Source organism: Python bivittatus, unplaced genomic scaffold (genome assembly GCF_059951505.1).
Source record: "Python bivittatus isolate LINGU-HERP-01145 unplaced genomic scaffold, Pbiv_v1 ctg000180_np1212, whole genome shotgun sequence".
NCBI lineage: Eukaryota > Metazoa > Chordata > Lepidosauria > Squamata > Pythonidae > Python > Python bivittatus.
The window spans coordinates 3,054,470-3,077,344 of NW_028277047.1; the positions used below are offsets into that span (position 1 = coordinate 3,054,470).

A 22,875-nucleotide genomic window follows, 5' to 3' on the forward strand; every position below is an offset into this window, starting at 1 on the left:
AGCGCAGCGCATGATGTGAGCTTAACCCATAGCTTGGGGGCTCCCAGGGCCTGCCATGAAAAATGGGGAGCAAGGATGCCCGGAGGAGCTTAAAAAAACCCGACCTAGGGAGCTTATCCACCCAGACACAGGCGTGCGCACCTATCAACATGCTCAGAGGCACCTTTGCCCGAGCACTTCCTCCCTCTCACCCTCTGTTCAGCATCCTTGTCTCTTCGGGGACCTCGAGCATTGCCCTTTTAAGAGCACACACTTGGCTGTTTGAATGGGCTCCGGATACCCAGCGCGTGCATTGTTGCTGGCACGCCTTCCCTAGCAACTTCAGTGTGCCCAGGAGCGGAGCTGGGAGGCCTCCCCTTCCCGAAGTTTGGGGCCAGGGACCCACCGAAGAAGAAGGAGCTGCCGGGGAAGAGAAGAGAGTCGGCTCCCCCTTTCCTTCCTCGCCCAGCGCATCTCAAACGGCAAGTAGCTAGATTTCCAACTTCTGAAAAGAGACCGGGAAGCGCATCTCCTCTGAGCTGGTCCCGTCCCTTAGTCTGGCCAACCAGGGGACTGGTGGGTTGCCAACTTCCTCCCTTTTCCAACCGCCCACGCTCCTGGGCCACGACGAACGAGAGGACCACAGCAGAGGGGTCTTCCTCCCCCCATTCTGCGGCAGAGAAATCCCGCGTCAGTTTCTCTCCATGGTCGGAAAGGCGGAGGAGCAGGCCCCTTTGCAACAGGTGGCAACCCCTGGTGCTCTGTAACACTGGGCATCGGCTGCTCAGCCCAGGGGACGTGGGCACCACCCTTGTAGGCCTTCTAGCACGACGAGAGAGGGCCAACGCACACTTTCTCACACACACACACACACACACGGCCGCTTGCCACCGTCTGCAAACGCGGCGTTCACTTAGCCGTTGCTGGGACACGGATCCCCACAGCAACGTCCGGGCGCTGTGGCCAGTGGGCAATCCTTTCACCACATTCCCAGCTCCCGAGCGCCAGGGGCAACTTTGACACTTGGGGACCCGAGGGGAGCTTGGGGGGAAGAGTCGGGGGGGGGATTCCAAGCAGCCCGGCTAATCTTTCCAACCTTTTTCGTCTCGCAAGGCTCTGGGTAGCATCCCCTCCGACGATGACGCCGCTGCCGAGTTTCCGGGGCCGAGCCCCCGCCCAGTGTCCCAGATTCCAGGTTGGGGGCAGGGTTGGGGCTGAGTGCAATGTTGTGATTTTTCCCACGAATATTGCACTCGTCCTGGCCTCCCGCTGTTCTGGACTCACCTGCGGGGGACACACCTGAGCCAGCACACCTACCTGACTCCACTTCCCAGCTGGAGCGCTACGTCGGACCGAATTTTGCCCGGCTGGAGGGCAAATCAGGTGATGGGCCACGAGCCGGGTCCGAGAGCTACCCAAGACCCTTTAATGAGGGGTTCCGTTTTCCTGGGGCCCGTTTTGCTCTGCTGGTCCCCCCCCCCCCGATTTAAAAGTGTGCAGCCACCAAGATCAATTCCTCCTGCCGACAGCGAAGCTAATTTGGACGCGTCGAAATTTCTTAGCGGACCCAAAATGCCTCCGTACCGGGTTGCAAAATCCAGATTCCTAAGGCACTTCCAGCTCAAATCATTCTCGAACTGGAGGACGAGAACCTTCTAAGTATCTTTGACAAACTGAGATTCCAAAAATGGGGTTTAGGGCAAGTGAACAGCGCGCTTTGGGGATCCAAGAGGTGAAAAACAGGGGACCTAGCAAGTAAGTTTTTTCTCCCACCTTCGCCCCTTGAAGGCACGCCTTCGGGTAGAAAGCTTGAAGGTCCCAAGGTCTAGCAGGTGGTGTGGCAAAGTCAAAGCAGGGTTTAATCTCACCGATTAAAGTTCATTTATTCCCGCTCCCCCCCCCAAGTACGACAGGTGCAGAATTTTTAAAAAAAGAGCCAAAACTTTATGAATGGATGGAGGTTTCCTCTAAAAACAACCCCGAATCAAATCCCTAGCCAACCCCGCTGGTGTGTCTCTGGTGGGCCTTTTCTATTTGAGTAAAGAACCGCTCCAGCCTTTGCAAACACGTGCAAGTGGGGTTTGCAGGTTTTCCAATCCGTGATAGAATCAGGTGCATGGTGGGGGGGGCAGCGAGATCTCCAACGGGTTGGCCACGTTCTTGGGGAGATCTGCCCGGAATCCTTTGGGTTGACGTTTTCAGCCTGGGAAATCACCCCGCGCCACGGTTCTCTTCAAGGCTGTTCTAATATCACCCGCCGGAAGGGCTCGAAATCCACGGGGACGGTATCTAGCGAGAAAGCAAAGAGAGGTGAAGGAAGAACAGCCTGGCGGCTTCATGCTGGACACGGCACAGATGCAAAGGCCCCGCTAGTTTGATTTTTTTGGCTTCCCCACTGGAGCAACGGAGTTGCCGGATGAAGATCAGACCGAAGAGATTGGTGTCCTCGGCTGCGGTGACTGTGGGCCCGGCTGGGGCTGGATTCGCACGACCCACTTAACCCCAAACTTGGGGTTTAACAAATATGGTGTTCACAGTGGATGCTAAATCTCTATTTGGGGTCCCACGAAATGGTTGGGATCCCAGCCCACGCTGAATTATAAGTGGCCTGGTTCCATTTTATCCTACTTTGCTGTCGTGGCCCACAGCCAGGCGTTAGGTCTCAGCCCATCCTACCTCGCAGGGTTGTAGCGGAGGCATCCTAGGATGGAAGGACTGAAACCTGGGGGGTCATCTAGTCCAACCCACTACCCAGGTCAGGAATTCACTGCTAAGGTGCCCCTGACAGATACTGCAGCCTCCCCAGGTAAGGTGGCGTGCAAAATGACGGGACAGCGAGCTAGCCTCTCGGTGCCCTCTTCCAACGTGCGTTGCCCTCCTGGCAAGCACAGAAATGCCCCCGGGTCTCCCAACTAGTTGGCAAATGCCCCCCCCACGGAGGGTCTCCAAGCTAGCGGCGCGACCCAGAGCCGGCCGGCCTCTCACCATTGCAGCGATATTGCAGGTTGGACCAGATGATGTTCTCCTGAGAAAAGCAGAAGACGCCCAGGCGCCCGCCCCGCATGGTGGTGTCGAGGATGACCCCGGAGTCGGCCACCAGCTGGGGCCCTTCGTAGAGCAGCACCCTGGAATGGGGGGGGGGCAGAAGCAGAAGTGGGAGGAAAAGCAATGCTTAGCCGTGAGCGCATGGCGGATGGACGGAGGCGTCCAGGCATGTTTTTTTGGAAAGGGGGCCGTGAGACCCCTTTTGCAGGGCGCAACCTTCTGAGAATCCGGCTGGCTGGAGGGGGAGGAAATTCAACACCGGTTTGACTCCCTTGTTCCCTTTCTTCTCCCCTCCCCATCTCTCCCCCACGGTCTTGCTGAGCAAGAAAGGGGGGGAAAAGTTCCCAGCCTTGTTCATTCTCTCTCCTTTCTCCCCTGCCCGCCCTCCTTCGACCTTTCCTGCATTGTCCGGCCCTGAAGGGCCGAGCGCATTAGCACATTCCAAGCGCATGGGATTGCTATGACAACTAAGACAATGACTTGGGGGGCCCTGTCAATGCGTGGCGGTTGGGGGGGAAGAGAGCAAAGGGGGGTGTGTGAGAGAGAGAACAGAGAGGCTGAGCACAGCCCTCCCTTTCCTCTTGCTCCCTTGCACACCAACACACACACACACACATACACACACACACAGAGTTGACTGTGGGACCAGCCTGTGCTTAAAGAGGGAACACTGAGTTTGTGCCAGCTTGTAAGGAAAAGCTCAGTCACGACTGGCAAGGATTCTCTGTATCTTTTGCTTCCTGCTCTGCACGTCTCGGAAGGAAGGAAGGAAGGAAGGAAGGAAGGAAGGAAGGAAGGAAGGAAGGAAGGAGGGAGGGAGGGAGGGAGGGAGGGAGGGAAGGAAGGAAGGAAGGAAGGAAGGAAGGAAGGAAGGAAGGAAGGGAGGGAGGGAGGGAGGGAGGGAGGGAGGGAGGAAGGAGGGGAGGGGAGGGAGGGGAGGGAGGGGAGGAAGGAAGGAAGGAAGGAAGGAAGGAAGGAAGGAAGGAAGGAAGGAAGGAAGGAAGGAAGGAAGGAAGGAGGGAAGGGGAGGGGAGGGGAGGGAGGGAGGGAGGGAGGAAGGAAGGAAGGAAGGAAGGAAGGAAGGAAGGAAGGAAGGAAGGAAGGAAGGAAGGAAGGAAGGAAGGAAAAAGAAAAGAGAAGGAGAAAAGGAAGGAAGGAAGGAAGGAAGGAAGGATCGTTTCATTTTATCTCCTCTTCGAGTTCTGGCTGAGTTTTCATCCATCATAGTAAGCCAGGGTTTATTGAATCTACAAGGACGACTTAGCCATCAGTTGGGGCTGGAAAACCGTGGTGGCCTTGTCTGCACAGGGCACTAAACGAAAACCAACTGTTGTCTGCGCCTAGCCACTAATTTCATTTCTAAATCAGCTTGTCCTGCACAGATGACATCATTGTACAATGACATCATGTCGCAGGGGATGGCACATGGTCCCCAAGAACCCTCAGTATCCTTTGCTGTTTCAGAAAGCTCTAGCAAGCCAGCCAAATCATACAATTTCAAAAGGGGTGGGGGCAGGAATAGCAGGCTTTTTTTTTTTTTAAAGCATCCTTTAAACTAGCATTTCTCAACTTTGGCAACTTGAAGATGTGTGGACTTCAACTCCCAGAATTCTATGCTGGCTAGGGAATTCTGGGAGTTGAAGTCCACACATCTTCAAGCCGCCACGGTGGAGGAACACTGCTTTAAACCCACAACAGTGGAAAAGAGGTTGCTAAACCTAGAAAAAACACAGAGGGCAGAGAAGGACTTCTGAAAATCTTACTCTCCCTGGCTTTGGATCGGTTGGTGTTGCCAACCTCGCAGGGTTGTGGAGAAGATAAGGTGGCAAGGACCCTGCTCGGTTCTCTCTTCTTGGAAAAACCAGCATTGCAGTTTGAGCTGCTGTGAAGCAAGGAAACCCAAACAGAAAACCGAATTTCTCCTAATTATTCTTACCGGATGTACCCGACTTGGGGTCTGTGCAAGAGACGCCAGCGATAAGAGGTTTTGTCCTTCCACCCCACGTTGCGAGGATCCTTCCAGAGCAACTTCACGTGGCCGGGCGTGTTGCCCGTGTGCCACAAGGCATTGCGGAGATATTCGCCGGGCCCCGTTTTGGATTTGACCGCCTGCCAAGAGGAGAAGGGAACAACCTCATTGGCATTGGAGGCACCGATTGAGCCAAATTTTTTGGCCAAATCTTTCCAACTTTGGGAGGTTTGTGACCTGTAAGTTAGGATGGGTTTGGATCGCCCAGCAACAAAAACACGGTTTCAAATTCTCCTTTTGTTGGCTAGTGTGGGCTAGCGAGGAAACAAAGCCTTCTATATTTATTGGGAAAATATAAATATTCTTAGAATATAGAGTCAAACAGGATCCTGAGATTGGGGTTAGGCAGAAGCGGGCCTGACTTTCAGAAGCGTGAAGCCAAAACTCTGTTCCTGTTCACATTTATTTATTCCAGGTTTCCAATCTTGATTGATTGATTGATTGATTGATTCCAGGTTTCCACCTTTTTCTCCTTTGCAAAAGGGCGCATAGGAATAGGAAGAGACTCTAAAATAGATATAGCTAGGGGCCGGTCTTCCCAGGTAGACTGCTCTTGAAAAGGGAAGCTTTCTTTAGCTCGTAGGATTCATGGGTAGAAGCAACATACGAGAATAACAGGGGAGGGGAGTCGAGTGGATTTAACGAATGCTGTATTAAGCTGGGCCCTGGGTGAAAAGGGGCTCGAAGGCACGCAAATTCTAAAGCGACTAGAAATAGTTGGTAGCTGGTTGGCCTGAAGGTTTTGGAGCACAGAGATGTTCTTTCTGGAAAGCAGGTAAGGCTAGATGACCTTTGGGGTACCCCCTCCCAGGCCAAGCCGGGGGATATCACTGACCTTCAGCTGCAAGCTCGGTTCAGCCACGGCCCGGAAGGGCGTGGCCTGCCAGTAGGTCTGCTCGGTTTGCTTCCACATGACCACGTAAAAGCTGGCGCTGTCTTGGTAGGCAAAGATAAAGCCGGCGTAGTCGTCGTCTGTGACAGTGTTGACGTGGAAAGTGCCTTCGAAGTCCACCCCGTTGAACGCCGTGTATCCTGCCCCGCAGAGTCAAGTGAAAGGATTAGGGGGTCAGGAATTAAAGAGGGTCAAAATTCAGGGGGCCAGGAACTAAAGGGATGAGCTGGAACCCTTCTTTACTTTCACTTTCACTTTCCCAATCAGCCAAGGGAACTCATTACAGGTGGTCCTCGTTTAGTGACCGCAATGGGGACCGGCAACTCAGTTGTTAAGCGAAGCGGACATCTTCCTTTCGCTTTCCAGACTTGCAAAGGTCGTCAACGCAAGGCCTGGTCGCCAAGTCTTTTTCGTCACCGTCGTAACTGCGGACGGTCACAAAACGAGGACCACCTGTATTTTCTAAGATCATCTTAGGGATCTATGCCGTGAAAGCTCCTTCTCGTGTAGTCAAAAGCAAACAACCTAATATCAGACCTGCCTGTCACCGAATCCAAAAAAAATCGGAAGGAAGTAGTTTGTTTTAACTCTTTGCACAAGCACCTGAAACAGACTACAAGATCTGCCTCGCCCAGGGAGGCCTGACCTATGTGAGACCCAGAGACATTTGAAGAATTGTTTAAAAACAAAAAATAGGTACAAGCAGAGAACTTGGACGATGATTAATATTGTTATTATTGTCATTATTAACATGAAACCTCAGTTAACCAGGCCTTGACAGAGCGGGCTAAACTCCTGCATTGATTGACATCACGGATGATATCGTGGCCTCCATGACATCATTTGCATGGTGCCAAGGATGTCAACTGCTACAATGATGCGCTCTGGGATTTCGTGGAGAATCAGGAATAAAGTTTATTTGAATTTGAATGGATTAGCTGCCCAACGCCAATGGACTCCCCCCTCCCATGGCCTATTAAATTTAGGTTGATAATTATTGCTATTGGGTTTCTACAGAGAACTCAAGGCAGCTTATAGGTCACTTCCTCATGAGATGGGTGGTGTCAATTCAAAATATAAATAAATAAATAAAATGTAGGTGACCCCTACTTTTCTTTCACAGCAACCTTATAGAGTAGGCCAGGCTTAGGGAATGCCTGATTGAGTCTCTCTGCAGCTCTCGGGTCCAAATTCAGCATTTTAACTTCTGTGCTAAAACTGGCTGCCACGCTGGGGACCCAGGATCTGGCCATCTTGCTGTCAACTTAACTTGTTAGTTCAATGGTGCCTTATTCATTAGTTCACAAGTTAGTTCGAAGTTAGTGGGTTCAAGTTTGTTCAGTGGGACCTTATTCCCAAGGAAGACAACCGTGGGTTTTGTGGAATGAACCCCCCAAGAGAGGAGCATGTTCTTCTTCTCTGGCATTTTTGCTTCCCGTTTCACAGCAACGTCCGTAGAATCTGCCCACCACGTTTGGAAGGATGGAATGATTGACACCACTGTGCTTTCTGTTGCAAAAGGATTGGAAACCCAATGTCTGCTTACCCACAGCCAAGCCTGGATCACTGTTCATGGTTTGGACAATTTCCATGCCCTGAAAGTAGAGAGAAGCGAATACAACCATCAGAGAGAGGATGAAGCCTCCATCTTGGGCTGACATCTCGGCAGCTTCAGAACTGACTGCTAGAAATGCTACAAATGCCAGGCTGATCTTCCAGCTGCTTCCTTGTACCTGATTGAGGACCACCCAGTTGGGATCAATCTGGGCATCTCCCTCGGGATCCAAGATGACCGTCTGGTACGCCCGGAAGTCGGTCAGCGTCACTTCGGAACTCTCTGGACATACGTCCATCGGATCAGCCACTGTGTCATTGTCAAAATCCTCCTCGCAGGCATCCCCCACGCCGTTGCCTGCAGGGGTCAATACACATGTGCAAACTCATTAGCCGAAGGAAGGCACTCCTAATTGAGCCTTGCTGGGAAAGTATAATGATATGTGGGAAAGACCTTGAGAGAGGGGCCAAGAGATGCTGCCAAGGGAACGGTCAGATAAGAGACGGCTTAGCCCTCAGCTGTATAATGGGTGCAGAAAGAGGCTCAGAAGGGACGCTCCCTAGTTTCTCAGGCTATAAAGGAAATGGCGGGAGATTTGTACTTTCAGACTTGCAAGACTGATATCAGCCTTACTAGGTAGACCAGACAGGAAACATGACCAGATAAGCTAATTCTACTTTATTGTAAAGCTACATTAACAAAATCTTGCAAGCCTGAAAGTATAATTCTCCCCCCTACCATCTCTTTTTCAGCCTGAGAAACTAGGGAGGGTCCCTCCTGAGTTTCTTTCTCAATCCGTTATACAGCTGAGGGCTAAGCCATCTCTTATCCGACCGTTCCCTTGGCAGCGTCTCTTGGCCCCATCTTCCAAGGTCTTTCCCACATACCATTACAGGAAGATAGCCGTCCCAGCATCACACATACGACAGAGAAGGCAGTGATGCTCTCTGCAAAAACACGGAGGTTTAAGGTATCGTCGCTCCCTCCCCACAAGGACTGTTACCATCGACATCTTTCTGGTTGGGGTTGGCGATCAGGCGGCAGTTGTCTGGACCGGGAGGCAGATAGTCAGGGATCCCATCGTTGTCATCGTCATTATCGCAGTCGTCGCCCTGCCCGTCGTTGTCTGAATCCAGCTGCGAGCTGTTGGGAATTTCTGCACAGTTGTCTTTGGTGTCCTGGTGGCCGTCACCATCGCTGGGGGAGAGAAGGGGGAAGCGGCATGAGTGAAATGGGGGTGCTTCTTCCATCCAATGAATTGAGAACCCGTCAAAAGATATACAAGAGATTTTCTCCCCCAGCACTAAGTTGTTTTCCAGGTTGGATCTCCCCATGGCAATATCTAGAGCAGATTCCCTAGGACGTTATGTTCCAGCAGGACAACAGTGGTGTTCCTCCTATTCTTGAAGCTCTTTTCCTGGGGTGAAACTGACTAGAACAGATTTCAGAACTGACCATCTGGTTCAAAATTGGCCAGCCGAGAGCAAAAACACTAAGAACAGGGGCTTCTTTATATATCCTAAAAGGAGGGGGGAATAGGAAAGGATTTTTTTATGACCTCTGTCATAGCAGCAGCAGCAGCAGCAGCAGCCTGGTGTCCTGCAGAGGTTTGGGACTACAAATCCCATACTCCTTTACGGAGACTTTGAGAGTATGGGTCCCCTCTCAGTTTAACCTTTTCCTCACCGGTTTTTTTCAAATGTTTCCAAGCCACAGCGTTTGGTCTCCCACCTTTCCTATCACCCGTTGGGTTTATCCTGGCTTACAATCCATTAAAACTTTGACACAAAAGGCCTCCATCATAGTTTTATCGTAGTTTTCCATTTGGAGGGGACAGAGTCTGTTTTTAAAATAGAACTTGCATTTTCAAGCATCTGAAGTTTGTTTCAAGTTACCTGTCCTCATTGGTGTCGCAAGCATCTCCCACGAGGTCACTGTCCATGTCTGTCTGAAAGAGACCAGGATGTCAGATGAGCAAGCAAGCATCTAGAATGTGTACGTTTGTGCATGCCCCGTGGTAATCTCATGCGTCAGAATGGGACTGGGTGAAAATAAAACCAAAGTAATCTTGAAGGAAGGACTGTTATCTTGAATGCTTCTCTGCCTGGATCTGTAAGCAAAAATACTTAAAATATGCAGATGGTTGGAGACGGGGTCAGCTAATTCTATTTAGGAACGTTTTATTTTTGAATTTTCTTTTTATCCTTCCATGCCTAGCATTTAGCCCCCTGCTCACTAGTCTTCACTCCTAAGCACAATTTTGTCTCATTTATTTAAATTGACCCACACCTTGGTTGTCCAGATTTAAGGAAGTATAATGTCCAGAGTATAATAAAAACATGGCCCTAGCTATAGGCAGCCAATTAGCATTGCGATGTGGCTGAACCACAATTCCCAGCAGTTCCAGCCAACATGGCCCACTCTTAGGGATTCTGGGAGTTGTAGTTCCATAAAACCTGGGAGCCTCAAAAGCCGCCCTCTCCCAAATGGATCAGAGTAGCTTTGTCTTCCAAAAGGACAAAGCACTTGCGAGAGGGCGGCATTTGAGGCTCCCCAGGTTTTGCGGAATTACAACTCCCCAAATCCCCCAATTTCAAGATGGATCATCAAGTCTACCCTTCTCTTGACTCCAGCTTCCTGGGAGCTCAAACCTGAGTTGGGTTGCTCATTTCGGGACAGCTGTCGCAAGCGTCCCCAACACCATCTTCGTCACGATCTGTCTGCAGCGGGTTGGGCACCTTTGGACAATTGTCCAGCCCGTTGGGGATCCCTAGAGAGGGGAACAAGAGTTAGCAAACTTTCCTGTTCAGGTTCCCCGTGCCCAAGTCTTTTTCGGTATCGTTTTCCTTGTTTGTAGAGAACAGTACCTTTACAAGTCAAAGTTTTTAAATCTTCCCCCAAGGCAGTCGAGTACACCACTTAGAGTCACTGCTCTGAGATGGGTAATCAATCAATCAATCAATCAATCAATCAAGTAAGTTTATTTGAGCACCCTCATTGGTTTACTCTTTGGGGCTGTAAAACTTAAATCGCAAATAATGGACCTTCCCTTGCCCTTTCGTAACACTCAGAATCTGCGACCTGAGACAATTTCTCTCCTTGGTCTAACGGTAGGGCTGGCCCTGCCTGCATCGGTGCTCTGACATCACAGAAGCTCAGCCAATCAGTGCTCAAAGATTCATAACTAGACAAGCGTTCCTGGCGGGTTCGGTCTCCTCCGAAAAGCAGCGATGCAAGGCTAAGAGACACACATCCCTTGTGCCGTTCTGCCCCTGAGCTGCCGAACTACTCCAAGGCCTTACCGTCGCCATCGATGTCATTGTCACACGCATCCCCTTCCCCGTTGTGGTCCGTGTCCTTTTGATCGTTGTTGGGGACGTTGGGGCAGTTGTCACAAGCGTCCCCAAATGAATCTGTGTCCGAGTTCTGCTGGTCTTTGTTGGGGAAAAGCCGGCAGTTATCCTGTAGAACAAGAAGGGGTCCGATTAGGTTCCAGCAGCGAATGGCCTTGTTCGATCTCGGCTGTTGTACCATTTTCTGATTTTGAGATCAGGGGAATTGAGCGATGTGTGCCCACGGTGGGCGCTCTTGCCCGCTGTGGGCAGCCCTGTGGGCATAAGGGAGGGCTGCCTCTATTTCCCAGAAGGGAAAGGGGCAAGGCTCCCCTTCACCACGCTTTAAAAGCAATCTAGCACCACTGAGACTCCAAATGCTTCGCCTCATTTACAAAGAAGCCGGGGGGCATCTTTTCAAACAGAAGCACTGTTCTGCAGCCCCCCAACTCTTTTTATTTTCTGGGGGGGCCTGCAAAGCCCTGAAGTGTCCTTGAAAATAGCCAGCTTTCTGTCGACGGGGTGGGGCTGGCTTTGCGGACGCCCACCCAGGGCACGGGGTTAATGTCGGACACTGAGTTCCGGCGCACCTCCACGTTCTTGATCCCATCGCCGTCGGCGTCATCATCACACTGGTCTCCGATGCCGTCGTTGTCTGCGTCCTCCTGCCCGGAGTTAGGGGTCAACCGGCAGTTGTCCTGAAAGAAGTGGGCAAGCATGAGGCAAATTCATACCACTCCTTGAGCTACCTAGTATTTGCGCTCCTGTTACCCAGCGAAGCTTCCTTTTAAACTTGGCTAGTTAGTTAGTTCATGTGCCACGCCAGTGCAAAAACAGTATAAAATCCTCTGCCCACAAACCCAAAAGGGGAATTCAACTTATAATTCCAGTGAAAAATATTAACTCTGGTATCACATACTGCTGAACACTGATTGCCTGGAGTTTAACAACTCAGCAAACGGGCTGTTTTCCTGCACACACAAGACCTGAGTGCGTTTGTTGGAAGATCCTCCCGGAGTAGCGTTTTACCTGCGCGCAATGCTTGTTGTTGTCAATGCAGGGCAACGGTTCATCTGGGTAGCCATCAATGTCGGTGTCCCTCCCGCACACGTTTCCGTTCCCGGCCCAACCCACGTTGCACTGGACGGGCAGAGGAAAAACAGCATGGTTTATTAAGGACGTGGGCAACCAAGGTTTGGGTGTCTGTAACTACGCGCGTGCAGAACGTTGGGCACAATGGCGACAGCTCCGTCATAAACCTGGAAAACAGCAAACAGGAAGAGAAAGGGGCCGGAGGTGTCTCTCCAAGGGGGGGGGTCAATGAGCACCCCGCATGCCACAAGGAGCCTAATTTTAAAAGCTGTTTGAAAGGGGGAATTGTTCTTCTGTTACCCCCCTCACTAGCAGCCTGCCATCCTGTGTGAAGGAAGAGGGTGCCCACAGAAGAGAATTGCTGGAGCTCAGGGTCGAACTGGGGAGTCCTGGGTTTCTCTGAGTTGGGTGGCTTGCTTGTAGATGTTTCGTGACCCAACTAGGGAACATCATCAGGGCTGGGGAGGGTGGGGTTTGCTCCCTGTTCATAGAAAACAATACCCTAATCAAGGGACTAGCAAGGAGAAAACCGCACCCCCACCCCCACTGGTGGGGCAAGTGACTGTATAGAAACAGGGAGCAAACCCCACACTCACTAACCCTGATGGTGTTACCTAGTTGGCTCATAAAATGTCTCCAAGAAAACCACCAAGCTCAGAGAGCACCAAGGATGCCATGAAAGTGGGAGGAAAGAAGGTGTCAGAAAGTGGGGAGGAGAGAGAGAGAACGGGTAGCCCTACCCACTTTGGGGTCTGGAACTGCCCACCGGTGGGAAATGATGCTCCTGGGGAATGCAGCCCATCTGGTGAAGAAACCTCAGCTGCTTTGGCCCTCCAAGAACTGCTCACAGCTAAATGGAGCCTCCACGCTTAAGAGCAGCGTACCTTACCCCTCCCACCTAGCCCCCAGCTGTTCCACAAGCATCAGGAAGGAATGTGATTGTGCTTTCGGAGCAGGACCCCTCGGCTGGGAGAAGTCTTACCGAACAGGAAATGTCGCCGTTGCGTTCGAAAAGGCAGTAGCCGTTGATGTCGCAGGGATTGTGACTCGGGCTTTCGCAAGCCTTCTGGGGGGTGCAGCTGCCTGGCACCTTCTCCACAAAGCCGGATTTGCATGGCCCACATTTGAAAGACCCCTAAGGGAAGGAGTGGGGACACCCATGAAATGAGGGAGGACCAACCTGCCCAGCATCATGGGCTTCAAACTGGGCCAGTTTCCCAACCTCACCGTGAACTCACAGCCTAAATTCTCCCCCATGGACAGAATAGGAAGAAGAAATCTGACCTACCTTACGAGGCGGTTAAAAGACCACCAGGAGTTCATGTGCTTTGAATGCCTGAAAACCCCATAATATAGAATTTCGAGGGCTTTTCTTTTCATGTGGAAAAATACAATAGTCCTGTTTTTAAGTCTAGCTGATTATGATCTTTACCTAGCGCCTTTGACAACTCATTTCACATTTGGCACGAGCCATCAGAAGACCCCCCACACCTTTAAATCCCATTTTTTTACTGCCACCAGAACAGAGTACTATCAGGCTGGCCTCCCTGAACGATTTCCTGCAGAAGCCTTGGAATTGTCTTCTCTTGTGCACTTGCTCCTTGCGGGCCTCGCACATTCGTTTCGCCCCCTCCCTGCCTTCCCCAATTGAGCTACTCACCACCGTGTTGGTGCAAATTGCGTTGGGGTCACACCCTCCATTGTTCCCGTCGTTGCATTCATCGACGTCTGTGCAAATCTGGTGGAAACGGGAGATTGCTTAGCCAACCAGGAGCAGGGCAGACAGTATAGCATTTGAATCCTGAACCAAAGGGGTCGGCATCCTACTCTTCCACATATGCCCCTCAGCTAAATCTTGGCTTGTACCCCAACCAGTTAAAAAAAGGTAAACTGTTGCCCATCTTATTGATTGATTGATTGATAGATATTTCAAATTTGTCTCCGCCCATCTCATTGCAGAGTGACTCTGGGGGGTTGGAGGAAGGTAGACCTGGTTTTGGGGAGGGGAAAGGAAGGAGCAAACCATTAAGGGGGGACTTTCAGAAAAGATTTGATAGTCCTGACAAAGACGGAGACGTGAGAAGTTTAACATAACCCTGCCTCGATTTTGCTTGGCATAAGACGCAGTAGAGAGAAAACCAGACAGGCTTTCAAGATTCAGCTATTCTACCCTACAAAGGAACATTCCTGGAATCTTTGCTGCTTCTCTTCCTTGACCTGTCCTACCTCAAAGGGCTGCTATTTGGGTTGGAAGAAAAAAAATAAGCCTAAATTCCTTAACCTGAAGTTTGAGTTTCAGTTTCTCACCTGCTTGCTGGCTTTGGCGTAATCGGCCCCAACTCCGGTGACAAGATTTCCCTTGTAGCCAGGCGGGCACGGCTCGCACCGAAAACCGGGTGCGATGTTGAGGCACTTGGACCCAGGAAAACAGGGGTTGGCATACAAGCACTGCAATCAGACAAGAAACATGGAAAAATAGACCTTGGACATTTCTCCACCACACTGGCTTTCACCTAGTGCCATCCTTTTCAGCCCCTCTGCTTTTGCTATTAATTTTTTATTTCTTTATTAGTGAAGTAGGAACTAGGCAAAAGAGGGGGGAAAACAGACCCGGGTTATATCAAAATAAGATTAGTTCAACCCTTAAATCTAGTCATATCAACATGTAGTGTTCCATTTTCTCATTTTTAGAATACAAAAGTGGAAAAGTGAGAACCAACACCTCTCTTGAATCCATTCCTTAACATCAAGAGAAGCCGTTTCCTTCCATCTACATAAAATGATGTGTATAAAATAATGTACGTAAAATTATAGTAGAAGCAACGTTCTCTTTTCTAAACCCAAGGCTTTCGAGAAAAGCCAAAGTGTTTCTAAATCACCAGATTCCGTATTTTAGGAGTGTAATTCAACATGTTATACCTTTTTCCCAGCGCTGTGTTAAGATATGCCGTAACGTGAAATCAAAAGAGGAGCTATGGCGGGACAAGACCAAATCATATGAGTCAACGTGTCTTTACCTCGTTGATATCAGCACAGTGGGTGCCGTTCCCTTCAAAACCAGGAGGACAAGGCCCGCAACGATAACCTGGATATTCATATGTCTCCATGCAGTCCACGCCACTGAAACACGGGTTCGGATTGCAACGGGATCGGTGTTCATGAAACCCTAACGCGGGGTAAATGGGAAGGGAGGGGTCAATTCCCCAGACGTTGGAACAGAGGAATAATCACCCTAGGGGAACACACTGATGATCTGGCAAGTTTCTAGTTCTCAAGAAGCCTTAAGCTGAGATGGAAAATGCACAGCCCAAACCAGAGTCGGTTTCCTACAGCAGAATACGGGAGTGAATCATGAAGGTGAATCCCACCTATTTGCATGGAAAATATAAAGTTTTTTTCCCCCAGAGAATTTTCATAACTTTGGGTTATTTCATTGCCTTCCTCCGTTGCTTTGTATGTCCCTAGTTATAAAATTCAAGGCACGAGAGATGGATCTCTCCCAGATAGGAAAAATGAAGTTGAATCAAATGCCCTACAAGGGACTCTTTCCTACGTACTCCCTATGCCTATTTTAATTATTTATCGACTTTATCGAATGTACTTTTCCCTCGCCTTGCCTGATTGCTAATTATATAGCCAAAATGGGGAGTTGGAAGGAGTTTCAAGGGCATTATCGTGGCAGAATTCACTTGCCAGAGATCTCTGAATCTTCCCACCCTGCTTTTCCAACTCACCGCACACCTGGCATTCCATTATGGTGTTCCGTATTAAAGACATCTCCTTGACCTGGGGGGGGAAAGATATCAATATTTTATTACCTATAAAAGAGTCGTGGGGGCCAGGATTCTATCATTTTTATTTATTTATTTAGTCATTAAATTTGTATGCCGCCCATCTCCCCCAATGGGTGACTCTGGGTGGCACCTGGAAGAGAAGAAAAAGTCGCTTGGGTGCAAAGCTCATCTTTCACCAGATCTCACAAGGACAGTTTATTTGTGGATTGAACAAGCTGTGATTGAACCTGGTTAATCTGTGGTTTACTCAACCGAGCAACAGATTCACATGCTCGGAGGCCAGATGGGGGCGATCGATACATCTTCTTAGCCCCCCTCCTTTGATCAAACTGGGGCAAATGAGTGGTAAACGTGGTAACAATGTTGGGGTCCTTTTCGGATCTTAATGTGGCTTCCCTTAAAACAGACTTAAAATGGAGAGGGAAAGGTTTCCATGCCCAGAAAATTTAATCCAACCCTCTTGGCCACATTCACTGGGAACCGTAAAACCTCTTTATTTTTATTTATTTATTAAATTTATAAGCCGCCCATCTCCCCCAGAGGCTCACTGTTAAAATCCAAAACAGTAAGAATATAAATATCCACATTAAATTTAGCTAAAAATAATTCTCTCTATATATCTATATGGATTTATCTATAGGAATCTATAGTCCAGGGCTGCTGGAGAAGGCAGCCCTTAAATTAAAAAAAATAAAATAAAATAAAACCACACCCTTTCTGGCATTTGTTACAGCTTGATTTTTACTAGACTATGGAGTTTGTGTCTCTGGCACCAGGCAGGATATCTCTGCTTTTAAAAATATTTAAATATTCCCATGGCTGGTTGCTATATGTGATATATAGACAGATATAGATATAGATATATATTTCATTCTCCCCCTCCCTAACTCTTCAAGATTGCAGTCTTAAAACTAGGAAAAAAACTAAACGTAAGGGTCATGTTAAGATGCACGAGTTTTACATCTTAATATTATTCTTCATCTTCAAAAATTCCCTGGGGTCGAAAAGGCGTGTTTAAATCCTCCGTTTGTTATCTCGATAATTCAGACGCCTGAGTGCGACCTCACCATCCTCCGTGCCCACGGGGGGAAAAGTGGGTAGTCTATCTGACTTTAACCTTGGCATTTTAAAAAAAAAGTCTTTGATCCTAGCACTGAAATATTTCAAACCACGCAGACTTTCCAATGATCCCCAACTTCTCTGGGAGCTCTACCTGGTCTCTGATGTCTTCTTGAAGTTCCATCAGAATTTGGTTGAAAAGTGTCAGTTGCCTTACGAGGGCCTTGGTCTGCTCACCTGTTGCACAAGGAAAATGCCTCTTGTTGGTTCTGCTTCTTGGCCACGTTCATGCCAAGACCCAGATGCCTTCTCTGTTAGTGCTTGTCAACAAGACCCTCTATGGCTTCCCCGTGGCTCAGGGGCCTCCCCGTGCTAAATCCATCCCCAAACACAGTGCTATCTGCGGGAAACGGGGAAGAGACTATGCGACAGGAGGCCCTGATCCAAACTCACCAAAGAGAGAATTGATCACATTGGACACTGGAAAAGAAAAAAAAGAAGGGTGGGGGGGGACAGAAAAGATGTGAGAGCAAGATTTAAAAGAATCCAACAACTCATCGAAAAGAGGACCCCATTAGAAGCCGAGTCCCGTTCTCGGCGAGATCCAAGGATAGCTTCCCCAAACACCGTAAAGCACACACCTGTTATAATTCACACTTCCCCGCCTAAGATGGACCGTGGGACAAGGAGAACTAAGGGCCCTGCTGGTTTTCTAAAATCCTGTGCTGGGGGGTGGGCTTTTTCACCTGACGCTTACCCGTGTTCTGCATGGATTCGTCCTCTTGAAAGGGACATTCGCTCAAAGCTCCTACTCGACTTATTGACCCTCCGAGGATCAGTTTCAATGATTCTACGAAGCCCTGAAAATATGAGACAGGAAGAATAGCACCAGTGGAAAGAAACATATCCTCCCCATGTTTTTCCACTGTCCACACGCTAAATGGGAAAAAAATTCCCAGTGTAATACAGTGAAATTTGGAATGATTATTTTGCTCTGATAAACCTACTCGTTTATCCTTACAGGGACTACTTGTTAAAGCTGGATGAGTTCCTTTTAAATATAATTTGACTTTCACGGCAGAGATTTTAACTTCTTATCTGTTTTCCTATGCACAGCCCCATCTGGATTTATACCCCTCGGTCCCCTGAATGTGGGAACAGGGATGACTGTATTCCTACCTGCATTCGGAGATAGGTTTTCTGTCCTGTTCTCACTTCTACCGCCTCGTTTTTCCCCTGGTCAACAGCTGCCATTTCGGGCAACCTCGTATTGGAGTCCAGCTGCTTACAGTCCACGTACAGTTCTAGGGAAAGGCTGCTACCTTTCAGGCCACTGACCCGCAGGAGGACGGTGTGGCTACGCCCATCGGACAGGTTGGAATTCTGCAGGTTGACCGAGTGGAGCTTCCCGTCGGCACGCAAGTATCGGATGAGGACTGTGCGCGAGGCGAGCGAGAAGGAGAGAAGACGCTAGTTCTGTGCCAGAATTTTCTTACGCTTTTGATGCATTTCATTTTCAACATCCCCTTTTTATTAATGCCCTTTATTAATTCAACAGGGTCACCCTGTCCTCTAATGATTCTAAGCGCTTATAAGAAGCTTGGAAACATAAACCAATAAGGGGGTAAAACAGTAAAACAGCAACTGTGCCAGGGAAGATAAAAATTTAAACACACTCTATTGTGTTTGCTGTTTTTCTTTTAAAAGAGAAGTCCTTCCATGGGGATTTTTCAGACTGAGAGTTGGAGGCAATCATAAAAGAGGAGAATTCAGTCCACAGTGCTACCACCACAAGCTAAAATCACCAACACCTCCCAAGGACATTCAAGTTTCTTCTAAGAATGAGACTGAAAAAGGGAAGAGTTGCTGGGAATCAGGCAGTGTGCAAATCTAATGAATAAGTAAATAAAAATAAATAAAGGCTTTTGGGTATGTTTGCGGGAAACCGGGAGATAGATTTTGGTGATTAGTTGTGATTAAGATAGAAGAGAAGAAGCTGGATTAAGATAGAAACTGGAAGATCGATCTCGGCATTAGTTGGCAATTATCAATCGATCGATCCGTCAGTCAACTTTTTATTACGTTATAGATCAGCATAGAGTTGGCGATTAAAATTATGCACAATTCTGCAGGAATAGGGGAAGAACATATCACAGAGACAGAAGCTAGGAAAATATTGATGAGGATATCTGTTCGATCGTGTCCAATTCTCGGCGATTCTAAGGACTAGGAAAAGATTAAGGAGACTGAAAACAAGAAAATCCCAGCATTTCCCATTTAAAATAATCAAGATAACCGGGAAGACTGTTCTCTAGAAACGTTGTTATGCAAAGCTGGTTAACGTCTTTGCACTTCCTGTCTCTCCCACCTTTATTCGTCTTGCCAACAACGGAGACTTCGAACCATCGGCTGTTGTCCTTCTTGTAGTAAAGGCCAAATAGCACCCCCCCTTGTTTGGGGGGCAGGCGGAAGGTGGATAAAAGGTACATCTCATGAACCGACAAGAGCTCCGTCCGGATTTTGTTCGCAACGCTGGTCATATGTCGAGCTTCGGTGGCCGCCAGGAGGTCAATGACTACGGGAAGAAGGAAACGAGGTCAGCGGTAGACCGACACGAGCTTTACGTCCAGCGTTTTGGTGATGTCTAGAAGGGCCGAGTTGGAAAGGGAACCTCGAGACCGCCTACGCCACCCCCGTCTGAAATTTTCCCACCGAAAGAGGCAGCTGGAATTCCTGCGGCCAAAAGGAACATATCTTCCAAGATAGAACAGGAATAAGCAAAAGGGTGGGGTGTTTCCCCAGCAAGAGGATTGCTAATTTCTTTTTTTTTATTTTGGGGACCCCCGCTAAGCCATATTTTGCAGCTCTTTTGGGGTGCAGAGAAAAGGGGCATTACAGTGTTTAGATTATTGGGGGTGAATTTTTTCCCTCCTTAGAGGAAATTTCTCCTCTTTCAAGCCCAGTCTCAAAGCCCCACAGAAGAAAGGAAACCCTCTCGCCAAAGCTGGATTTTAAGAGCACAGTCTTGGAGAAAGGCTCCAAAAGTGGGCCTCTGAGGTTTAAAATATCCTTTGGAAAGTATCTTCCAACTCTGAAACCAGCTGGCTACGGACTGATACCAGCCCAGTCTGTTTCTCCTGCCAGAAGTCACATGAAATGCAATTTCACTTCTCCCCACCAGGGGGGCCCCTCAATGGGTATCCTGCCTGTTTTAGAAATTAAAATATGTCTTTGCTGGACACTTCTCTGCTCCTTCATCCGAAGCAATCAAATAAAACTCATTATCCCTACTGGATTAAAATGCAACTAAGGGAAAAGCTGATTCCCCTTTTTTTCCTTGATCAGGATCCCTGGATGTTAAATGTCTGCAAAGGGGGTTCAGCTAGGTCAGTGTTTCTCAACCTCAGCAACTTTAAGCCGTGTGGACTTCAACTCCCAGAATTCCCCAGCCAGCATGCTGGCTGGGGAATTCTGGGAGTTGAAGTCCACACGGCTTAAAGTTGCTGAGATTGAGAAACACTGACCTAGGTTATAAAAGTGAAAAAGGAGAAAGCTTTGAACACACACACACTACAGACAACCCTAGAATACTAGCACCCCGGGGATTTGGAGGAGAAAATGCTTTTTTAAAAATTTTATTGTTAAAACTAGAAGAATGAGGTGAGTTTTCCCCACCTTTACTATGTTCTTCCAAACGGCTTCTACAGTAGGGGGGTCTCTGAAGAATAAAGCAATCGCCAGTGGAATAAGCTAGCCCACCTTGATTAACCCTGGTTTATCCTAACCTTCTGCCAGCCTGTGGCAGGGGACGATGGATAGCGGAGTAAGCCATCTAACCCATCTGGGTTGCTGAGTATGAAAGATGGGGGTTCTTGAGGGTCCTACCCTCCCTGATAAAGAAGACTTTAAATCTTTGGTCTCGGTGGTGGATCCTGTCTAGAACCTCCATGTTTAGAAGTAATCTACCTGGGAGTACCTTTTGCTGTGAGGTAGGAGCTGCGGGGAGGGGGGAGCAATAAGGAGAGACCATTGAAAGGGATTAAATAAGCGCTTGGCCTGATCCAACAATGTCGCTTTGGCATCCTGATGCCCCAAACTGGAGACATCCGGCCGGCCGACTTCCAGTTCAGTATTTATTCAGGAGAATGGATTTAACATGCGGCTTTAGTTGAAACTGACGTGAGCCTCTGGGATCTCTCCAGCGATCTGCGGTTTCCTCTTGCACAGAAGCACAGAAGCGAAGCAAGCCTCCCAGGCGAGGGGGGCCCTGAAGGAAAATCCCACCTGGGCCCAGGACGCAAGGAGGGAGGGGCAGGGCTTCTGGGGCGAAACCGGGAAGCCGGAGCCAGGCGTATGGTGAACTCCACGTCAGTGTAGAAAGGAAGGCGGAGGGGAGGGGAGGGGAGGGGAGGGGAGGGGAAGGGAATTAATCGGAAGGAAGGAAGGAAGGAAGGAAGGAAGGAAGGAAGGAAGGAAGGAAGGAAGGAAGGAGAAAGGGAGGGAGGGAAAAAGAGAAAGACAGACAGACAGACAGACTTTACAGATGCCCTGCGTTCAGGTTAACGGCTGCCTTTCACTGCCTCGCTTGGTGGAAGGCAGACCCCTTCCTCGATTATTCCCATCTCCCCCTCCCCACTTTGTTTGTTTGTAAAGAAACCCGCCGCTCCCCGCAGCAACCTCAGTCTTCCCGCCTGCAAGATGGGGACAGCGAGCGCGGCGGCGGCGGCGGCTTTCCTCCCGCGCCCCCCCCTCCAGAACCACCAGAGGCGCGTCGGGCCGTTGCCCCCCGCCCAAGGCAAGGCGGGACTCGCTGCTTTGCCGCCGCGCTCCAGCTCGGCGGGCCCGCGGCGCCCAGATGGACCGCCGGCCGCCGAGCCGAGCCGCCGAAGGGGACTCCCCCGCTCCCGGGCTTGCAACCGGGCGCCCCCGGGAGCCGGCGCCCGCTTACCTTGTAGTTCGCGCCGGGCGGCCTCGGCTGCGGCGCCCCAGAGCAGCAGGAGGGCGGCGGCGAGGGGGCTCCGGCGGAGGCAGGGCGCCCGGCGCTCCATCGCGGCGCCCGGGCAGCGGCGGCCGAGCGGGGCCCCCGAGGAAGGGGCGGCGCGGGCTGGGACGAGGGAGGCGGGCGGGCGGGCGACTGCCTCTGGATGGCCCCGCGGCCGCAGCGCTGCCTCCTCCGCCGCGCCGTCCCTCCCCTTCTGCAGCCCAGCCCGGCCGGCCGGCCGGCCTCCCTCCGCAGGCGCGGGGGCGCGGGGGGCGCGGGGTCCCTCCAACCGAGCCGGGGCGGGCGAGGGGGGCTTCCCACGGAGCCCGGGAGGCGTTTCCGCAGCAGTCTATCTGAGAAGAGCGGTGGGCAGGACGAGAGTGGCTTGCCCCCCCCGCCCCCCAGCTGAGGGGCTTCCTACATCCTCGGCCACTCGCCGCCTCCTGCGCGGGTCCTGCTAGCGGGTTCTCCCTGCCGATGGCGGAGAGGATCCCTCCGTCCTGGAGGTGGAGAAGTGGAACCTCCCTGGCCAGGGGCAGTCTGTTGGGGCAGGCGGGCGGCGTGGCGGAAGGGCCGGGAGAGCGCGGGGTGGGAGCATCTCTGGGGCTGGGCAGGAGCGGGAGGCGGGAGCCGAGTTCCGCGTGCCCCCCTTGACGCCCCTCGGGGTCCACCTCCCGGCCGCCTTTAGACGAGCAGCGGGACCCGAGGGGCAACGCTCGTCCTCCCACCGAGAATGGAGCCTCCCCTTTCAGGAGCACTCTGCCACCGGCGAGGCAGATACGCCCGGCAGACCAGCACCCCCAATTCTCCATCCTACTCAAAAACGGGGGGGGTCAGACTTCTGCCCCCCAGCCCCCCCCCAGTGGGTTGGTAGCACAGCCCAATCTCTGCCTCCTTCTTCCCCCCCCCCCATCCCTGTCTCGGCCCTTCACGCATCTTCCAAGATGACCTCATTGTTTTCTTGGTGCAACCCTGAGGAATTGGAGGGCGGGGTCCCCCGACCCCCCCTTTGGCTACCAGTCCTAAACTCTTGTTTTCCTTCCTTTCTTCCACCCTCCAAAGCACCTTTGAACAAATGCCCTGAATTTAAAACTTCCAAGGATGGGAATTATTTTCT

At 50.5% G+C, this 22,875-nt stretch overlaps 1 protein-coding gene across 1 annotated transcript; it reads right to left on the reverse strand.

Moving 5' to 3' along the window:
- Nucleotides 1–1,876: 1,876 nt before the first annotated feature.
- On the reverse strand, nucleotides 1,877–22,310 carry THBS3 (thrombospondin 3). Its single transcript, XM_088137268.1, has 23 exons — nucleotides 21,726–22,310; nucleotides 19,146–19,352; nucleotides 17,957–18,213; nucleotides 17,535–17,637; nucleotides 17,231–17,257; nucleotides 16,932–17,014; nucleotides 15,659–15,710; nucleotides 14,942–15,090; nucleotides 14,232–14,372; nucleotides 13,585–13,662; nucleotides 12,907–13,059; nucleotides 11,862–11,972; nucleotides 11,423–11,530; nucleotides 10,803–10,962; nucleotides 10,152–10,270; nucleotides 9,396–9,448; nucleotides 8,504–8,697; nucleotides 7,679–7,857; nucleotides 7,492–7,540; nucleotides 5,889–6,085; nucleotides 4,961–5,133; nucleotides 2,965–3,104; nucleotides 1,877–2,268 (listed from the first exon to the last, which is right to left on the reverse strand). Exons 1-23 carry the CDS (start codon nucleotides 21,823–21,825, stop codon nucleotides 2,213–2,215), a joined length of 2,889 nt encoding a protein of 962 aa, XP_087993394.1. The 5' UTR covers nucleotides 21,826–22,310; the 3' UTR covers nucleotides 1,877–2,212.
- Between the last annotated feature and the right edge of the window lie 565 nt (nucleotides 22,311–22,875).

Coding starts and splice junctions, on each gene's coding strand:
- THBS3 (XM_088137268.1), bottom strand. CDS start 21,825: ATGGAGCGCCGGGCGCCCTGCCTCCGCCGGAGCCCCCTCGCCGCCGCC. Junction 19,353..21,725: donor CGCCCGGCGCGAACTACAAG/GTAAGCGGGCGC, acceptor TTCTTCCCGTAG/TCATTGACCTCCTGGCGGCC. Junction 11,973..12,906: donor ACGGCGACATTTCCTGTTCG/GTAAGACTTCTC, acceptor CTGCCCGTCCAG/TGCAACGTGGGTTGGGCCGG.